At 44.0% G+C, this 18,359-nt stretch overlaps 1 protein-coding gene across 1 annotated transcript in view; it reads right to left on the bottom strand.

Annotated features, from left to right (window-relative positions):
- POLN (DNA polymerase nu) overlaps positions 1–18,359 on the bottom strand; it is a 150,804-nt gene that overhangs the window by 116,400 nt on the left and 16,045 nt on the right. Inside the window, 4 exon segments of the mRNA XM_034670987.1 lie at positions 4,290–4,483; positions 5,665–6,159; positions 8,294–8,358; positions 17,873–18,016. Coding sequence (XP_034526878.1) covers positions 4,290–4,483; positions 5,665–6,159; positions 8,294–8,358; positions 17,873–18,016 — 898 coding nt within the window.

Genomic DNA, 18,359 nt, shown 5'->3' with positions numbered 1-18,359 from the left:
GGGAGGACAGAGGGCCAGCAGCACCGTGTCAGGTCTTGGCTGTGTGGACTAGGAGGGTGCAGGGAAGAGAGAGGGCAGAAGGGCTGGGAGCCACGGGGAAGTAGGGCTGTGCTTCCACTCTGACGCCCTTGTTTGCTGCAGATGCCAAGTCCCTGCTAAGGTCACCTATGAACTGCAGGATCTCGCACTTAAGGGCCACAGGCTAGTGGGTTTCTGTCTTAGGGTAAGACAGACTACAACAAGAGCATCTTGTAAGACAAAGTGGCTGAAACACAGTGGGTTTGTACGTCAGTTATAGAAGTTGACTGTGTCACGTTTGCAAACAAAAAGGCAGCCAAAATATAAAAAAGCTAGACTTGAGTCTAAAAGAGGAGGCTTGAGTGGAAACCTCGAGACTGACTTAGGGCTATTTCTCTGAGTCTCAGTTTTGACATCTATAAAATGTAACTAATAAGATCCAACACGTACAGTTAATGGGCAGATGAAGAGAGTGCGTGTGCGTAAGAAGATCTTGCCCAGCTGTTCAATAAACACTACTGGATACGTTTTGTGCAAAACAGTTATTTAGGTGTTTTAATTTAAATGTGATTTATTTAAATTCATTTTAAATCTCAAACATACTATCATAGAATTGGGATTATTACTTCTAATTTTATGGTATGTGAGGCCATGTCTTCATATAACTGTCCTGAAACTTAAAAATTAAACCTTATTACTCATTTATTCACAAATAATACTGGGTAAATATTTGTGAAGCACATACTCTGTCACATTGTTCTTGGCTTGTGGAGACAGAGGAATGAGCAAGACATAAAAATCCCTGGCTCGGAGTGCTTAGGGACAGACACGGGGCGACAGGGGCAGTATTTTGCATACATGCAGCAGCAGTGGGGATGTGCGTGGAGGGGGGTGGGCACCACTGTGCACAGTGGGCAGGGAAGGCCCCTGACCATGATGTAACACTTCAGAGAAGACTTGAAGGGTAAGGTGAACAAAAGGCCTTGTTGAAGAAGGAAAGTTCAGTACAGAAAATTTGATCCAATACGTGTGGAAGAAATGATAGACACAGAAAAATCACCATCTCCAGACATACTTAAAAAGTGATTTCGATGACCCTCACTGATGGACGAAGCTACTGAGGGGATGTTTGGTGGAGACGTTCGCCACGGTGGGAGTGTGCTGACACCACCCAGCCCATGGCTCCATTGGGGCGTCACGGATGTGAGGACAACACAAGAGTTTCCCAGAAGGTAGCCAGATCGAGTGCAGGGCACCCAGCTAAATGCGAAGTTCAGAAAAACAGTGAATAATTTTTATCTGAAAAAAATATATGTGTTTTTTAGAGATGTATGCCTATAGCGTAAGAATGTCTCTTCCAATACTTGGGACATAGTTACACTAAAAAAATTGTCTATCTGGAATTCAAACTTGGCATCCTGCACTTTTATTTGTTAAGTCTGACCACCCAACTGTACCGCAGACGGGGTATGAAGCAGACAGCCCCACCCGGGGAAGTGCCCTCGTGAAAAAAGCTGCAGCTGAATAATGGAGCTTGTAGGACGAAGCTCTAGTCTACAGAAAGTGTGGAGGATAGGGGAACAAGGGAAAGGACCCCACAATCACAAAACAGATAAGTCCAGGACATGGGACCTCCTGCAAGATGGGGTCAAAGGTTGGAGGATGCTCTTATTAGAAGAGGTAGACGAGACAAGCAATGGCATGCCTGACCTTGCTGGTCCTGATCCCAACAGATCAGTGCAGAAGGACATTTAAAAAAATCAGGTAACTTTAAATGTAGACTGAGTATTAAATTTGCCAAGTTTGAGAACAGCACTGTGGCCAGGTGAAGAAAAGTCCAGGTGTTTTAGAGCTGCATCCCGAGCCCTGTGAGCTAAAACAACACGCCTGGGATTTTCCCTAATCCCAGCTCCGTACCTCTCTCCTCAATAAGGGGCAGATGAAGGAAGCATGGAAAAACCTTTGGTAACTGTTTGGTCTGAGTGTGTGTGTGTATATAGGGCTCATTACACTACTGTCTACTTTCACATTTTCAAAATTTGCTTTTTTGTCTTTTGTGGGGGTTTTTTTGGTTTAGAGGAATGGGGTCACACATCCCGCAGATACCTGGGACCACACTGCAGGGGAGGAAGAGTGGTACAAGGAAGAGCCTCGGGTAGAGCAGGAAGGCTGGGGTGCAGGGAGAGCAGGGGAAGAGGAGCTCCCAGGCCTGGTGAAGGGCCACGCGCAGACCTCAGGCATCGTCGGGAGCTGCTGGAGGGCTCTGAGTAGGGAATGTCGTGAGGGTCTGACTTAGTGCGCAGACCCTCTCTGGGAGCCATGTGGAAAACAGGCTGAAGGGCAGGTGGAGGCAGGAGGCCCTCAGGAAGCCCTGTTCAGTTCAGTCAGGAGGTGAAGGCCTGCACCAAAGGGCAGCGGCAGGGGGGAAGAGAGTTCAGCTTCTAGCTGTATTTTGAAGGAAGAGCCAATGGGATTTACTAAGAGCTTTGATGAAAAGAAGAGAAGTTAAAGATAATGCCAAGACTGATGGCCTGAGCTCATGGAGAGCAAATGCTGACATTAACCTTGACAACAAAGGCTGTCAGAGGCAGGTTTCGGGAAGATGGGAGCTCAGTTTTGCACATGTTAAGAAAAAAGCATTGAGTAGGATATATAAACAAAGGTTATTTTCCAATAATTTTAAAAAAATGAACATAGTGCCTAAAAGAAGATAGATTCGGCCTGCTCAAGTTCATTATGGCTCATTCCCTTACAGAAACAGTTGTTTCCAGATCAGCAGTGGCAGAGTGAGCAATGATCCCAAGTGTTCCAGAATTCAGAAAAGGCTGTCTAAATATTAGGGCTCTGTTCTCACAGAGATCTTCCATAGAACAGAGCTGCCTATTTGTTCTTTCAGAAGAAAATTATGTAAAAATAAGGCCATGGGTTTCTTGTAGCAGGCTGCTCTATTTGTCAAATGTTGTCCCACTCTCACCTGAAATTCCTGCAGTGTAAGTACCTGATGTGAAGCTCATGATTGTCAGGGCATCATTTCAAAAGACATCCTTATTGCCAGCTGTATGACAAGCCACTAGCAAAACACCCCGACAAGGAACAAGGTCCCCTTCCAGATAGGCTGGGGGCAACTGGACACCTGAACTGTGAGTGATCCTGCTTTTCCCTTCCTGCACCCTCACTCTCACTTTGATGACTTCTATTAGCCAATAAAGAGTGAAACCTTGAAACCTCCCACCCCCCATCCTCAGACCTAATAAAGGCAGAGCCTCAGTCCTGCGCCCTCTCTTTCTCTAGCTACAACTTTGCTGTGTGGCCCCCAGTGTGCTGTGTACCCTCCAGGGCCTGCGAGTAATGACTCTTGTTCCTCAAAGTTCCCTGATGGTTTTTGCTGAATTGTGTCCTGTGATCCTAAGAACTCTAAGGGTTGGTCCAGCCACACAACGTTGGCACTGGCATTCCTTGCTGAGACCACATAGACGCAGCAACTGCCTACAACTCCCCCATGGCCCAGTGAGACTGTAGGAGGCCGACTGCGCCAGGCCCAGGTCCCACCTTCTCACCCTGAATTCCCATGAATGCCTCTTCAGGATAGCAGCTTCGAGGAGCTCCTGCCTGGCAGCTAAGGGGCTGGGACTCAGATGGCTGGTCAGGCAGGAAGTGGATGTTCCCACCCGAGGCAGAAACTGGAGTCAGGCTGACGACACGTGCAAAGAGCTGTGGTGAGGGCAGAGGCTGGAACCCACAGCAGGACTTTTCAGGATCGTGACGGGGTAGCTCAACATCCCTGCTCATTCTAAAATTGTCCAAATCTAAAGGGGCAGGTCCAAGTGAGGTATGTCTTCACTATTTCCACAGAATTAAGCTTTGAAATTAGCATGAAATTAGGTGGTACTGAGGACAATTTATTTTTTGAATACAGTGATAATTTTCTAATGCTGTGAGTGAGATGAGGAAAATCATCTGGGACTGCGGCCACGACAGTATATCTTCAGACCTTGGAACAAAGCTTTTCTCATCAACTTCTCACTGAGATGTTGACTCAAATCCTGGAGGGGCTCCCATGGAAGGACGGAGCCTTCATTCCAGAAGCTTTTTGGGGGAAAGCAGGCTAGTATGAGCATAGCTTTCTGCTTCAGATCCGTTTTATTTTCCTGCACCTGTACAAAATCTCTAAAAGTTTAAATAATCAAAGTTGGAGCTTGGGAGACTTTAAATTGGACTCAACGAGGCATACATGTAAGTAGCATGTAAGGCAGTGGGAGGAGATTACTGACCTGGCAAATTGATTATATGCCTCTTGCTCTTGGCCCCCAGTAGAAGAGTGCTCTGTTTTGAGGTAGATATACTGATCACGGAGTACAGAGCCTTCCCCCAGGACACCATCAGAGGCTGAGACATCCAGAGGACCACTGCCGTCTACATGGCTCTGCAGTAACATTGCAATTCCTTTAACAGAGGGAACCAGAGCCTGTGAATACAAAAACAGTTTCAAAATTAAACGCAAACAATGTATTTATTCAAGAAAGGTATGTTTTGGGGCACCTGGGTGGCTCAGTCGTTAAGCATCTGCCTTCAGCTCAGGTCATGATCCCAGGGTCCTGGGATTGAGCCCTGCATCGAGCTCCCTGCTCAGCAGGAGGCCTGCTTCTCCCACTCCCACTCCCCCTGCTTGTGTTCCCTCTCTCGATGTCTCTCTCTGTCAAATAAATAAATAAAATCTTAAAAAAAAAGAAAGGTATGTTTTATCATTAAATAGAGAGAAAAGCCCTACCATTAAATTTATAAATAAATAGCTGTCTTAATGACAGTCAAGGCCAAAAGCCAAACCCCTGATCTTACTCTCCAAAGCTGGTCTCCTCCCTATTCAACATCATAACAGTCTTAGCCAGTGTGCCCTTTATCTCACACCACACACGAACTCAAAGTGAGCCACAGATTTTAATGTAAGAGGGAAAACCATAAATTCTTAGAAGAAACCAGAAGTAAATCTTCAAGACCTGGGATAGGCAAAGCATTCTTAAATATAACAACAAGAGCGCAAGCAACAGAAAAAATTGATAAATTGGAATTCATCAGATTTAAAAAATTTTGTGCTTCAAAAGATATCAGTAAGAAATTGAAAAAAAAACAAGCCACAGATTTGGAGAACTACAAATCATAGACCTGATAAGGGACTTGTATCAGAATATAGAAAGAAGGCTTACAGATCGAAAATAAGACACAAATAACCCGATTTAAAAATGGGCAAAAGACCAGAACAGACATTTCACCACAGAAGATACACAAATGGCACTAAGCACATGAGAAGATGCTCAATGTAATCAGTTATTAGGGAAATGCGATTTAAAGCCACAGTGAAATACCCACTAGAATAGCTAAAACCAGACAGACAACAAGGATTGGCAAGGAGATGGAGGGCTCAGAACCCTCGCGTGTTGCTGCTGGAATGTAAAAAGGCATACCCACTCTGCAAAACATTTTGGCAGTTTCTTAAAAATCTAAAGAGAACTATGCATTACCAGTCACTCAGCACTGGGGGAGAGGGGCTTCAGATCTATTTCTAGCTCTCCTATCAAAATCAGACACTAAGAAAATGGGGTTCTTTTATGGTGCTAAAGAAACAAACAAAACCCAACACTGTTTACCAACCTGCTCAGCTCTCAGCTGGGTCGACCCATCCTCATACATCAGCGTTACCACCACGGCTACTGCCTGTTTCAGCATTGCAACCAGCTGGCTTTTCTCCAAATCATCCAAATACCTAACGTCACAAAAATGGTTTTCACACGTTCTTGCGCTCCCACCGTTTAGGTGGGCTTCAACCTCACCAGCATCTTCTTCCAATGCCACATGTTTACTTGTTTTCCCTGAAAAATTACACGTACTATGTTTTCTTTTAAGATTCACTTCTTTTTTTTCATTATTTTTATTTTCCTTTAGGAAATGCTTTCTTTTATACTCCATTTTCTGTAGGACTGAAGCCTCTTGGTTACACTGTGGAATGAAACGACTGGGAGGAGCCAATGAGCTGACGAGCTTCTGGTTTTGGTCAGCAGACGGATGATCTGTGAGTCCGATACTGGAGGACTGAATAGAGAGCTTGACAGACGCTCCTGACGTCTGGCTTACAGAAGAATTCAGGTTCTGTAGAAAAACATGATACGTTTCACTAGAATATGGATTTCTAAGACGGATCTACAAACCAAACTAATTTTTGGTAAACCTCATCTAAGATAAAGTAGGGACACGGCTTCACATTATCTATGATCAAACTTTCTAATGAAACTATATAGTAGCTTCTAGAGCAGTAATTTCCACAACCCAGGTAGGAGTGCATATTTGAACCACTGGCTGGATTAGGCAGGAGTTCAAAAAGTCTCCAACCACACCCTGTGCGTGTAATGACAGGTGCCATGGACGGCAGTATGGGACAGATGCACTGCGTGCTCAAGACAGGTAATTTAACTTCCCGGTAAAGGCCATTTACAGAGAAAAGGAAATCACCACAACTATTTGATAATACGTTAATCTATTTACTAAAAATTTAAAAAAATATATAGCCCAGCAGCAATCCTCTTCCTGTCTTGATCTAGTACTATGCAACATTCACTCATAAATTCACAAACTGACGGTAAAAAAAGAATCTCTACCCATCTCATTACTGGGTTCATTTAGAATAAAACTTATTTTTAATGTTTATTTTTCAGATTTGTGATATATTTATGTTGCTTTGAACAAATGTATATTAATAGTACTTTAAAAATAATTTTGGAGGAAAGTTTCAGTATTTGGCATATGGTCACAGAAAATTTAAGTTTATACTTATATTTTTATTACAGAGAAATATTATATGGCTTCAAGAAAAGACTTCCAAGTATAAAATTATATTATGTTGTTAATTCCGCAGAAGAGATCTAAGAAAGAGTTCGAGGAACAAAAGGGAAACACAAAAATTTAGATTACTGAAGAATATCTTGCTCATGTCATTTTTAAAGGGATGCTTGTGGGTATTAAGTTACCAGACTACAGTATTTAGATTTTAGTAGTTATATTTTAATGATGATGGAATCATTTTTAACATGTCAGTACTGTCAATACATCAGAAATTGTGTCCTGTGAAACATTTTATTTTATTTATTTATTTATTTATTTTATTTTAAGATTTTACTTATTTATTTATTTGACAGAGACAGCCAGCGAGAGAGGGAACACAGCAGGGGAGTGAGAGAGGAAGAAGCAGGCTCCCAAGGGAGGAGCCCGATGTGGGACTCGATCCCGAAACGCCGGGATCACGCCCTGAGCCGAAGGCAGACGCTTAACGACTGCGCTACCCAAGCGCCCCTGTGAAACATTTTAAACTTGTTATGAGTATTTTAAATGTCAACTTAAAAATATGTCATGAGGTATATGGCTTTTCAAAATTCTTCTGCGAGAAAGGAAGCAAAACGTTGGTGAGCCGGCTCTCTACCTCAGTGATGGGAGGGGCACAGCTGGAGCGGCTCTGAGAGAAAATCTCACTCACAAAGGGTGCAGACCCTGTGTCCCCGACGTGGCTGGGCTGTCGGCCTTGCCTCTCCCCCAACTTCAGGGCAAGCCATCATCCTGTTAACCCTGGGGCGGGTCCTGCAAACCCCACTTTACTACAGGGAGTTTCAGTTAGACTGAGTTCGGCTGGGCTTTGAACACACGTAGTTTTTGCTCCAGAGTCTGTTTTCTTGGCTGCTGTGTCTCCTGTACCAGGTCTTTGGCGAGATGACCTCTTCTTTCCCCTCCCCTCAGCCCCACACTACACAGCTCACCCCCTGAGAGCTGTGTCCCCTTCCTTCTGGAACTTCTCTGTATTCCCGTGGTCCTGGGAGCCCCAGCTCTTCCCCTAACCTAAACATTTCTGCCAAGTCCTCCCCCACTCTCTAAAGGTGGGGTTCCTAATCATCCTGTAAGACGTCCACTCAGGCGTAATTTTCACACTTCAAAAAGACTCCCAGACTACTCTCCCCACCACCCAGAGAAAAACAAAACAAGACAGCACAAAAACTGGATGGGTGGTCTTCCTACTGTTCTTGGGACTGACCCCTATCATGTATGGCACCCAGTGCATCATCCTGTAGGGTCATGGCACTTCTCTGCCTTCCCCTCCCCCACCAAGCAAGTTCAACTGTGAGCTCCTGGAGAACTCCGTTCTTTATTATCTGAAGCATGGTAGTCACAGTACCTAATGTACAGTAGACACTTAATAAGTATATGCTGAACGAGTGAATTAAACATTGCAATGATTTACCCTTTTTTCCAGTGATTGATTCTTCCCAGTCTGAAGAAGTACTGAATTGTTTACCACTTCTGCAGCTTTTAAAAACACAAAAAAAGGAAACATGAGGCATTAAAGAAACATTGAATCTAAGTCATATAATTAGCTAAACATTGAAAGTGGCCTCTATAAGCATGCTACTTACTCATTATTTACTTAGGTAAAACAGGGTAATAACATTCATACCCAAAATGTATACTACCATTGCAGTAAACATTTATGTAATATATCTTCAAATTAACTGGAGACGGATCCATGTAATCATGACATTTTTATTAGAAATTATTACTTGGTAATTTCTGAATACTGGAGTCTGAAAAGCCATTTTTCGGAAAATGGTTTGAGGAAATTCCTATAATGCATAATATTGCAATGGAACAATTAGAGGTTCAGTATAATATCATTAATACAAACCTCTCTTCTAAATTTTGTTTTAATTTTAATAAGCCTGGGCTGAACAGTAAGTGATGGAACCCACATTCAACCCCAGGCAACATGACTCAGGTGTTCGTGCTCATAACCACTGTGATTTATGTCCCCTCCACAGCAACAGTAACAACCAAGGAATGCAAACAGGGGAAATCTTAACAGTAGGAAGAACTTAGGATAAATTTAACAAAAAGGCACAAGGCACTCAATGATGAAAACTTAAAATCTCATAAAACTAGATCTATACAAACGGAAGGACATAGCATCCAGATATGCACAAAACGTTCAATTCTTCCAAAAATAAATTTAATGCGATTGCAATTAGAGACCCTCCAGAGCTCTTTTAATTAAAAACATATTAAAATACATAAGAAATACCAAATATCTGAAAACAGACATGAAAGGTAAGTGAAAAACAATAAAAGTTTCGCCTTCCTGGATTATCAGAACATACTATTCAGCCACCGCAATCAAATCCACGTTGTATCCAAATAGGAAGAGTCAAAAGATTTCTAGAACAGAATAGACAATCCAGAAACTGACCCGAGGCTTAATGAGACTCTATTACAGAACAAAGATGGCATCTCAATTCAGTAGAAAACAACATTAATGGGGCGCCTGGGTGGCACAGCGGTTGGGCGTCTGCCTTCAGCTCAGGGCGTGATCCCGGAATTGTGGGATCGAGCCCCACATCAGGCTCCTCCGCTATGGGCCTGCTTCTTCCTCTCCCACTCCCTCTGCTTGTGTTCCCTCTCTCGCTGACTGTCTCTATCTCTGTTAAATAAATAAATAAAATCTTTAAAAAAAAAAAAAAGAAAACAACATTAATAAATAGGAATAGCAGCATCGCTTCGGAAAGAAGAGAACACACTGGGAAAACCATTTGGAACAAAAATGATAAAGGGCTAATATTGGTGTTATACAACAAGTCCTTAAACACTGGCAAAAAAAATTCAATTTAAAAAAATGATCTAAAAGATAGGAAGAAGCGGTACACCAATTAGCAAATCCAAAAAGCAAATACACATGATATAATACTGAAAACTGTCTAGTGGTCAGGGAAATGCAAACTAAATACCACCAGAGGTGGAAGAGGTATTTTCGGGCATTGCTGGTAAAAATGTGAATATCTAGAATCTTCTTGGAAAGCAAACTGTCAAAACCTATTGAAATTAAAAATACTTATTTGAGAGTTGGGAAGAGGACTTCCACAAAGGGAGCAAAGTTGGGCTTCCAGGGTGCTACTGATGTTCTGTTTCTTTTCTTTTTTTTTTTTTAAACATTTTATTTATTTATTCGACAGAGAGAGAGACAGCCAGCGAGAGAGGGAACACAAGCAGGGGGAGTGGGAGAGGAAGAAGCAGGCTCTTAGTGGAGGAGCCTGATGTGGGGCTCGATCCCATAACGCCGGGATCACGCCCTGAGCCGAAGGCAGACGCCCAACCGCTGTGCCACCCAGGCGCCCCTGATGTTCTGTTTCTTGATCTGCGTGAAGGTTACAGGGGTGTTCAGTTTGTGAAAATAATGAGTTATAAACTCAGAATATATGTGTTTTGTGTGTAGAATGTGTGTGTGTAACCTCAATAAAAACAGATATAAATTTATAAATCATCTAACCAAACAACCTCACTATTGGCTGTTTCTAGAAACATATGCAACAGTAAATAGGTTGAAACCAAAACATCTATGGCAGTATTGCTTTATGGCAAAAGACTGAAAACAAAGCAGATACCAATCAAGAGAGAAGCTGATGAATAAATTATGTAACATCTACACCATGAAGCACGCAGCCACTGAAAAGAATGACTTAGAGCAGGGCGTCTGGGTGGCTGTCAGTTAAGTGTCTGCCTTTGGCTCAGGTCATGATCCCATGGTCCTAGAATCGAGCCCCACATTGGACTCTCTGCTCAGCAGGGAGCCTGCTTCTCCCTCTCCCTACAGCTCTGCCTACTTGTGCTCCTTCTCTGTCAAAATCTTTTAAAAAAAGATGACTTAGAGCCTTCTTGAAGATGCAGAAATCTGTAAAAATATCTCATTTTTGCAAACAATGACCAAATCTCCCTATTTTTGTATATGAGTATGTTATACACATCCACTGGCACAGGCCTGGTCCCCAGGAGGCTGACTCTGAGATGGTTTGCATTTGGAAAGTTCACTGGGGAGTGCTGTCAGGATCAACATGTACAGGGGGAGCACAAGAGGAAGACCAGGCCAAGATGCAGTCACTAAAGGCCTGCTTGGGACTTGGATGGCCTGTAGAGTTATCCCCCACTGGGTCAAGAGAACAGGACTTTATATGCCAGCACCAAGCAGTCATTGGATCGGTTGTTGCCCCTGGGAAAGGAGTATGCAGCTGGGGCAGCCACCAGGAGAGGCTGTGTTGTGAGCAGAGAGACACTCCCAGCGGGTGGGGTTACGAATGGCTTAGTACTAGTGTGGGAGCCTGAGCATCCACAGGGCTCACTGCAGTCCTTTGCTGCTGGGCACTATACCACACTGCTCCCAGCCACTTGCTGCAGACACGTTTCTGAAAGCAGCTCCTTCAGGATTCTGGTGGGCCTCTTGCTGGGGGAAGCTTTTAAAAGGAGGGTTAATGGGATGACCTGCGTCCCCTCATCACTGTAGCTGGTCTCAAAGCTACAAATGATATTCGTCTCCCTCCTCTAAAGCACATTCTAGATTCCCCTCATCCTCGCTTAGCACCTCTGCTGTTCTAGGTGGCTTACCCGATTGATGAGAGTTACCCAAACCCCTCAACCCTGTGAGGTGTAAGCCCCTGGCCACCATGGTCACTGCACTGACGATGAGATTTGGAAAGAGGACAGAAGTGACTAGTCCTATCACCCGGGTACCAAGTGTATGTATGCTTCCCTGTACCAACATGTAACAGCAGCCCTGACTTCCAATGACCAGGACGCATCCTAAGCAGGATGCTGATTACATGCCTTGCCTGCCAGTCTCTTGGCACAAAGCTATTGAAAGGATGGGGCAGCAGCTGCAGCTTCAAACTAAGTGGTATTCTTCTTACGCCCCTGGGGGGCTTCCCCTCTGGTGGTCAAGCCTCAATCTGCAGAACCCAGAGTTGTTGGGGGAGAGACGGATTTACCAACTGGAGCACTGGGAGTGATGACAAGCAGGACCACTGCCACATCCCCCTTTTGGTTTGTAGACCCCTTACTTGTACATATTGAGGACACCTCACCCTGGAGGTGGCTCCTCCATGCTGGTGCAAGCTGTGCCTGCTACAGGCCATTCCTCTGTCAGAGTGGTGCTGCTGGCTGTGTGGCTGAGGAACCCTTGGGTCCCATAATCACATGCCCGCTGCAGCTCCCTTGCTGTACAGTGGGTCCCCATGTCCGATGCAATGCTTGTGGGACTGTCAGTGGATCAAGCACTCTGAGCCTTGGATCGCAGATCTCACTGAGGCCCTGCAAATGGAAAAGGGAAAGCCACGCCTGGAATGTGTCAATTCCAACCAAGATAGGTCACTGCACCTTTAGGGGGACGAGGGGTTCAGGGTCGTCAACTTGCCACCAAGTGACTGTTTCCTCAAAGGATGGTATTACTAGGGACTCGGTGTTTGGTCTGTTGTTTGAAGGTTGGACACTCAGTGGAGGCAGTAACTAGATCAGCCTGGTGAGTGGGAGCACATGTGGTTGGGTCCATGGATGGCCTCTACCCCAGCCCACGGCCACTCCAGTAAAGAGCCCCAGGTGCTTGTACTAGGACAGCAGGTGACAGGCTAGTGCATGTCAGCTGGCCCAGTCACTCCCACTGTTTATTCCTTCAACACTCTACCTCAGAGAGTTGCTGTGTGTCTGCCTTTACTGTGTTTAGTTCTTTACTCCTTGGTAGCTAAACCCATTACTAGTTAACATGCTGTACCTTTCCCTGTTCAAATTACCCTATGGTTTGTTTCACCTGACTGGTGCATGTCTCATAGGCTTTCTCAACAGGCCCAGTACTTTTTGGCTAGGCTGTTCACCTAATGGCCAGGTGGGAAGGAGGCAGAAGCTCCTCCTTCTAGAAAAAGCATCCTGTACGGCCTTCAGCAATGGCAGGAGGATGGGACACGAGTCTGTAACAGAGGAGTAGCCATTTCTGCAGGTCCCAAAGGCATCTGGGATTCAGGATTTGAATGAGCCAACCAGGCAATCCCATGCCAGATCTGAGAGTCTGGTCCCCTTCCTGATCCAGGCCCTGACCTTGAGGTAGCACGTGCTTATGCTGAGAAACCAACTTTCTCTAGAGCTCTACAAGTCTCAGGACTAAGCACAGGTCTGTGGCTATGAGTGATTTCTTTTTAGGCTACCGGGGAAGCCCTCTGGTTACATTTAGCCTTTAACTGCTAATTAATCATCCTCAGCCCTTGTCTTTTTTCAAAGGATCTATTATTCCTTGCCACAGCCACCAACTGCGTTGTCTGCCACTGCCTTGTACTTTCAAATATGCAGTAAATCCCAGCAGCCTGGGCAGCAGCTTCCCTTGCTATGCCACACCATCCAGTCCCAAAGTCAGAACTGCACTACCATTCCTATTCCGCCTCCCACCTGTGACAGCCATCAGTGCGTCTGCCTAAGGACGACCAAACTCCAAAAAGCCCCATGTGCTTTCTCAGACCACTTCCGGCACCAACTGTAGCAGCTTGGGTTCCTGGGAACCGGACTGAGCTTCGACCACAGGACGCTTATGGGGGGAGTGAAGGACTGAGTGAAGGGGAAGCTCCCATGTGGTACCATTGCAAGGAAGGCCTCAGTCAATCCCACTGGAAGCGGGGAGGGGTCTGAATGGCACAGCACAGTCACACATGCAAGCTAGAATTACAATCATGGAAAGAAATGGACAAAAACATAAAGGGGACACACTAAGTTTATTAGCTTGGGTTAGCAACAAGGGGAGAGGGCTCAACAAACAAGCAAAAGCCTGAACTAAGAAAACCATGTGCAGATGAACACTTTCACGATGTGCCTGTGTGCTAAGCATGTAAGAAAAGATTTTTTAAATGTGGGATTATGGAACATATATTTTTGGTTTTGTTTAAAAAGAATTTCCTAAGTATTATCAAAAAAATGAAAACCTCCCAAAAATATTGAGGAAAATATTTCCAACATTTATAAAACTCCTTCACAGGGCGCCTGCGTGGCTCAGTTGGTTAAGCGTCTGCCTTCAGCTCAGGTCATGATCCCAGGGTCCTGGGATCGAGCCCTGCATTGAGCTTCCACACTCACCTGGGGGTATGGGGGGTCCTGTTTCCCCTCTCCCCCTGCCCGTCCCCCGGGTCATGCTAATAGTCTTTAAAAAAAAGTAGATATCACCAGCAGGGTGGGTGGGACAGAGGGAGAGGGAGACGCAGACTCCCTGCTCAGCAGGGAACCCCACACAGGGCTTGATCCCAGGACTCCAGGATCACAACCTGAGTCGAACGCAAACACCTGAGCCACCCAGGAGCCCCTAAAAAAAAAAGTATTTTGGCAGGACCTTGTAAAATGCTTTCACCACTCAGTTGAGTGAAAGAAAGAAAAGCGTAACTAGAGGATGATATTGGAAAATCTCATCTGTTTATGTGTTTAGAACTTGCAGTCAAATCTGAATAGGGTATAAAGAGAGGGAAGGTGGTGGGGCAGAAGACTGAACAGAGCAGGCAGGGGTCCCTCAGAGTGCATGGGATGTTTCTGTAGGTGAATTCTGCAGAGAGCAAGAAGAGCTGAACTGGTTCTAGCAAAGGCATGAGGGCAAGACAAAGGGGCAATAATGAAGGTGAACAGCAACTAGGAAGCCACTGCCAAAATCTGAGTGCGGAGGAATGCAGGCTTGTATGAGGGCAGTGGGGACTGAAATCCGACATCTGGCAGGGACTGGATATAAGGACTTTATGTTTATTTAATAGAAATAAAAATAATACAACATGTTTATCCATTATGCTCTTTGCTAGAATGAAGATAACTGAGACAAACCTGTTTGGTCATTTAGTTTTATGTTATCTGTCCTTGAAATCTTGAAGATTTCTACTGGATGATGGGATAAAGACACACTTTCACATTTATGAACTGGATTTTCACAAATATTTACCTTTGGGGTCTCAAATTGTATTACTTTGTTATATATATATATATATATATTTTTTTTTTTTTTTAAACTGGAAAGCCAAATTCACACCTAAGCTGTTAAAATGAAAAATAATTTGGACAAATGTGTACTAGAAAACGTTACTTGATTCCTATAGCTACTCAGACAAAACAGAGACCTCTTCTGATAACATGTGCTGACTCCTATACAGAGCCCCATACAGAGGCAGGTCAGCTGGCAACCCTGAAGCTTCCCTGCAAACTCCTTTCCCCCCAGTATTTACCAAAGGCTTTCAACAGTGTTACTGAACCATCAAATGACAAAGAAAATTTAGGTCAGATGAACCCACTTTTCATGTAGTTTAAAGGTGTATGGGTTAAGGTACAAAGCTAAGCTACAGTCACAAAAGACCCAACAACACAAAGTCTTGAAGAACAAAGTTTATTTCCCTTTCATGTTCTGAGGTGAGTGTTCTCAGGGGGCTGGACATGCTTCATGCAGCGTCTCCAGGACGGGGGTCCTTCCAACACGTCATACAATCCTCTGGGACATTGTTTTCATTTGCAGAGTTCAAAAGGAGGGTTCCTACCAGAGGGAAGGAAAGAGGTCTGTCCTGGAAATGGCACACGCCACCTGAGCACACATCCCACTGACAGGAACCCAGGTCACACCCGACTGCAAGGAGACTGAGCCGTGTAGTCTGAAGGGAAGGACCAACTCTGGTGTGGCGTACAAGTAATCTCTGCCCCAAAAGGCCTCTGGAGCAACACAAAATGCCCGTGGTCAGGAAGTGGAAGAGACTGCCACAAGTCAGGATGATGCCTACCTTGAGCAGGGAGAGAGTTTTAACTGAGAAGGAAACTTCAAGGTTTTGGATGCAATGACATGGATGTCCTCTTTATCTTCATTCATTAAACTGCAGTTTAAGTTTTTGCACATTTTGTATTTTCACAGCAAGAAGACATACACAGTCCAACCCCTACTGGATATGCATCTTGACATCCCTCAGCCCAGCACATATGACACGAAGACCCCAAAGTGACATATAACACTGATGTTGTTTGGTTTTACTTGTTTGTAATAACAAATATTTGTAGTTATTCTCATTGATTTAGGAGTTCGATATTTATTTAGTATGAAATGGGCTTTAGAAATGAAATGCGGAATTATAGTATTTTCCTTTTAACAGTTAAGGGTTTGACATAGGAACAGCTCAGCACGTGACTCGAGTCCAGGAAGCAACTCAATCTTAGGCCCAGCATCAATAACCCGCCAGCAACACAACTTAATCAAATCCATATGAAATAAGAACTAAAACTGGTGGGACTCTGCAGCAAACAGACTCCAGGGTGGCCCCATGACCCCTGCCTCCTAGTACTCACAGCCTTGAGTGTGGGTGAGACTTACTGACTCACTCCTCACCCACAGAGAAAAGCAACAGTGACAGGATGTTCACAATCACGTTGCAGAAGACTGTGATATCAGTCTTGCCAGAGAAAAAGCAAGCTGCTATCACCTAAAGCTGTGCCTTGGGAGAACCACGTGGAAAGAAACGGAGGGTGTGTTATAGCCAAGAGCTTGGGAGAACAGAGGCTCTTGTCTCAAGAGCCTACAAGGAACTGAATGTGCCAACAACCTTCTTAACCTGGAAGCAAATGCCTCCCCATTCGGGCTTCAGATGAGACCCGCGCCCTGGCTGACATGTCCACATTGCAGCCCACCAGAATTGAGCCCAGACTCCTGACCCACAGAAACTGCGGGATAACAAATGTGCCTTGTTTTAAGTTGCTAAGTTTGTAGTAACAGTGTTGTGCAGCAACAGATAATATAGAATCTTTGTGAAAAGTCCACTTTTTTTCCAAATCCAGTAACACTTGACAGAAAAATATCTTTTCCCATTACCTCTCAATAAATTTATGAAAACTAGAATTTTATAGGGTATTTGAAGAGCATAACAAGAGTTCACAAGATCGGCTGATGGCAATAAATCTTTCTCGAGAGAGACTCACACTAAAGCTACCAGAGGCATTTCACTATTCCTACCAATATTTTTTTAAATTCCAATCAGTTTTTAAAGGAAGTACATTTCCACCTCTGTCAAGTGCACACTGCTATTTTAGAAAGTATACAGACAGAATAGAGGAGAAAGCTCTTTGACGTTTAAATATTTATCTTCTTTACTATCCACCCATCCCCCAAAACATTATCAATCACTAGGTTGACACACAAAACTTCCTAGCAGTTCATTTATCGGTGACTTTTGTAATGAGGCTCATGAGCAGCAGATGCCGGAATATGAACAGACGGAAAAGCTCAGTGTTGCTACATCTCAATCAAGAAGCTGCACTAACATGGCTTTTGCAGCATTTGTCAATACTCTCAATTACTTCATCGCAATTACTCAATTATAGCTCACGTATAACTTACTTTGTAGAAAAGAAACGACAAATCATTGGCCCAGACTTAAATATTAAGACACAAACAACAACTAACTGCTTTGCTAGAAAAACAAAGAACTGGTGTTCTGAATCTCTCAGTCACGCTTGCGCACCCACGCCACTGCTGCTTTGTGACATGACGTCATACACACACACCTGAGAGCTCACAGCTCTCGGGCAGCGTAAGACACACACTGTCAAACCCCCTTCTCCCATCGGCTACACACAGCAAGCAAGTACCAAATCCATGTCTGTCCAATGACCCAAGAGCTAAGGCTGAAGCGAGGGCCACTGTGAAAGAGCCCAGCTCTTCTGAGGTTAAACAGCCGACAAAGATTCTCAGGCAATGTCTGATAGAAATGCCTGGAACAAGGAAGACAGTGTTACATTTTAAAGCAGTAAGGGCCAAGGGAATGTGAAATCTAGTGAGCAGAAGCTCAATCATCACTGAATGAGAATAAACCAAGGGGTGCTGGACTCCATTTGTCTGTAGCAAGAACCTCCCTACACAATAGAAGTTTCCTGAGAATAATTCTGCTGTTTCATTTTCAAACCTTAAGAAATAATTAACATTCAAGGTGACAAAAGACAGAAAAAGAGGGTTATAAAAATTACTCACTGTTTTCACTCTCTCTCCAATTCTCAGACTCCACTAAATCACCTGAATGTATAGCAGACATAATCTTCTGTGCAACACTGGAGAGCGGTATCTTACAGAGATCAAAGCCTATAAATGCCTCATAATTTTCCATTTTCATAAATCCTAAACGTAAGATAAACATAACATCCACGTATTAATTTTGAGACTTCAAAATAAGAAACACGTTATTTGAAAAATGCTACAGCCAGAGGCATTCACACAAATTACTCTATTAATGACCACAGAAAATAGGTAGTAGTTGCCTCCATCATTACTGATACAACAGTAAGAAGCGAGCAAGATGGTTTGAGGCTCAACTGGAGTATCCTGGTAAACAGGGAACAAAGAATACATTTTATAGCTAACCAATTTTGAAGCAAGCAACCTACTCATATATTTCCTGAGGTCTGAAACCGATGGCTATGTCATAATCTTCAAATACACAAATCTAATTACAGAAAAATTA

This window comes from Ailuropoda melanoleuca, chromosome 11 (genome assembly GCF_002007445.2).
Source record: "Ailuropoda melanoleuca isolate Jingjing chromosome 11, ASM200744v2, whole genome shotgun sequence".
Lineage (NCBI taxonomy): Eukaryota > Metazoa > Chordata > Mammalia > Carnivora > Ursidae > Ailuropoda > Ailuropoda melanoleuca.
Note: the sequence above shows the minus strand (reverse complement) of the source record. Positions and strands in the feature narration are given on the sequence as shown.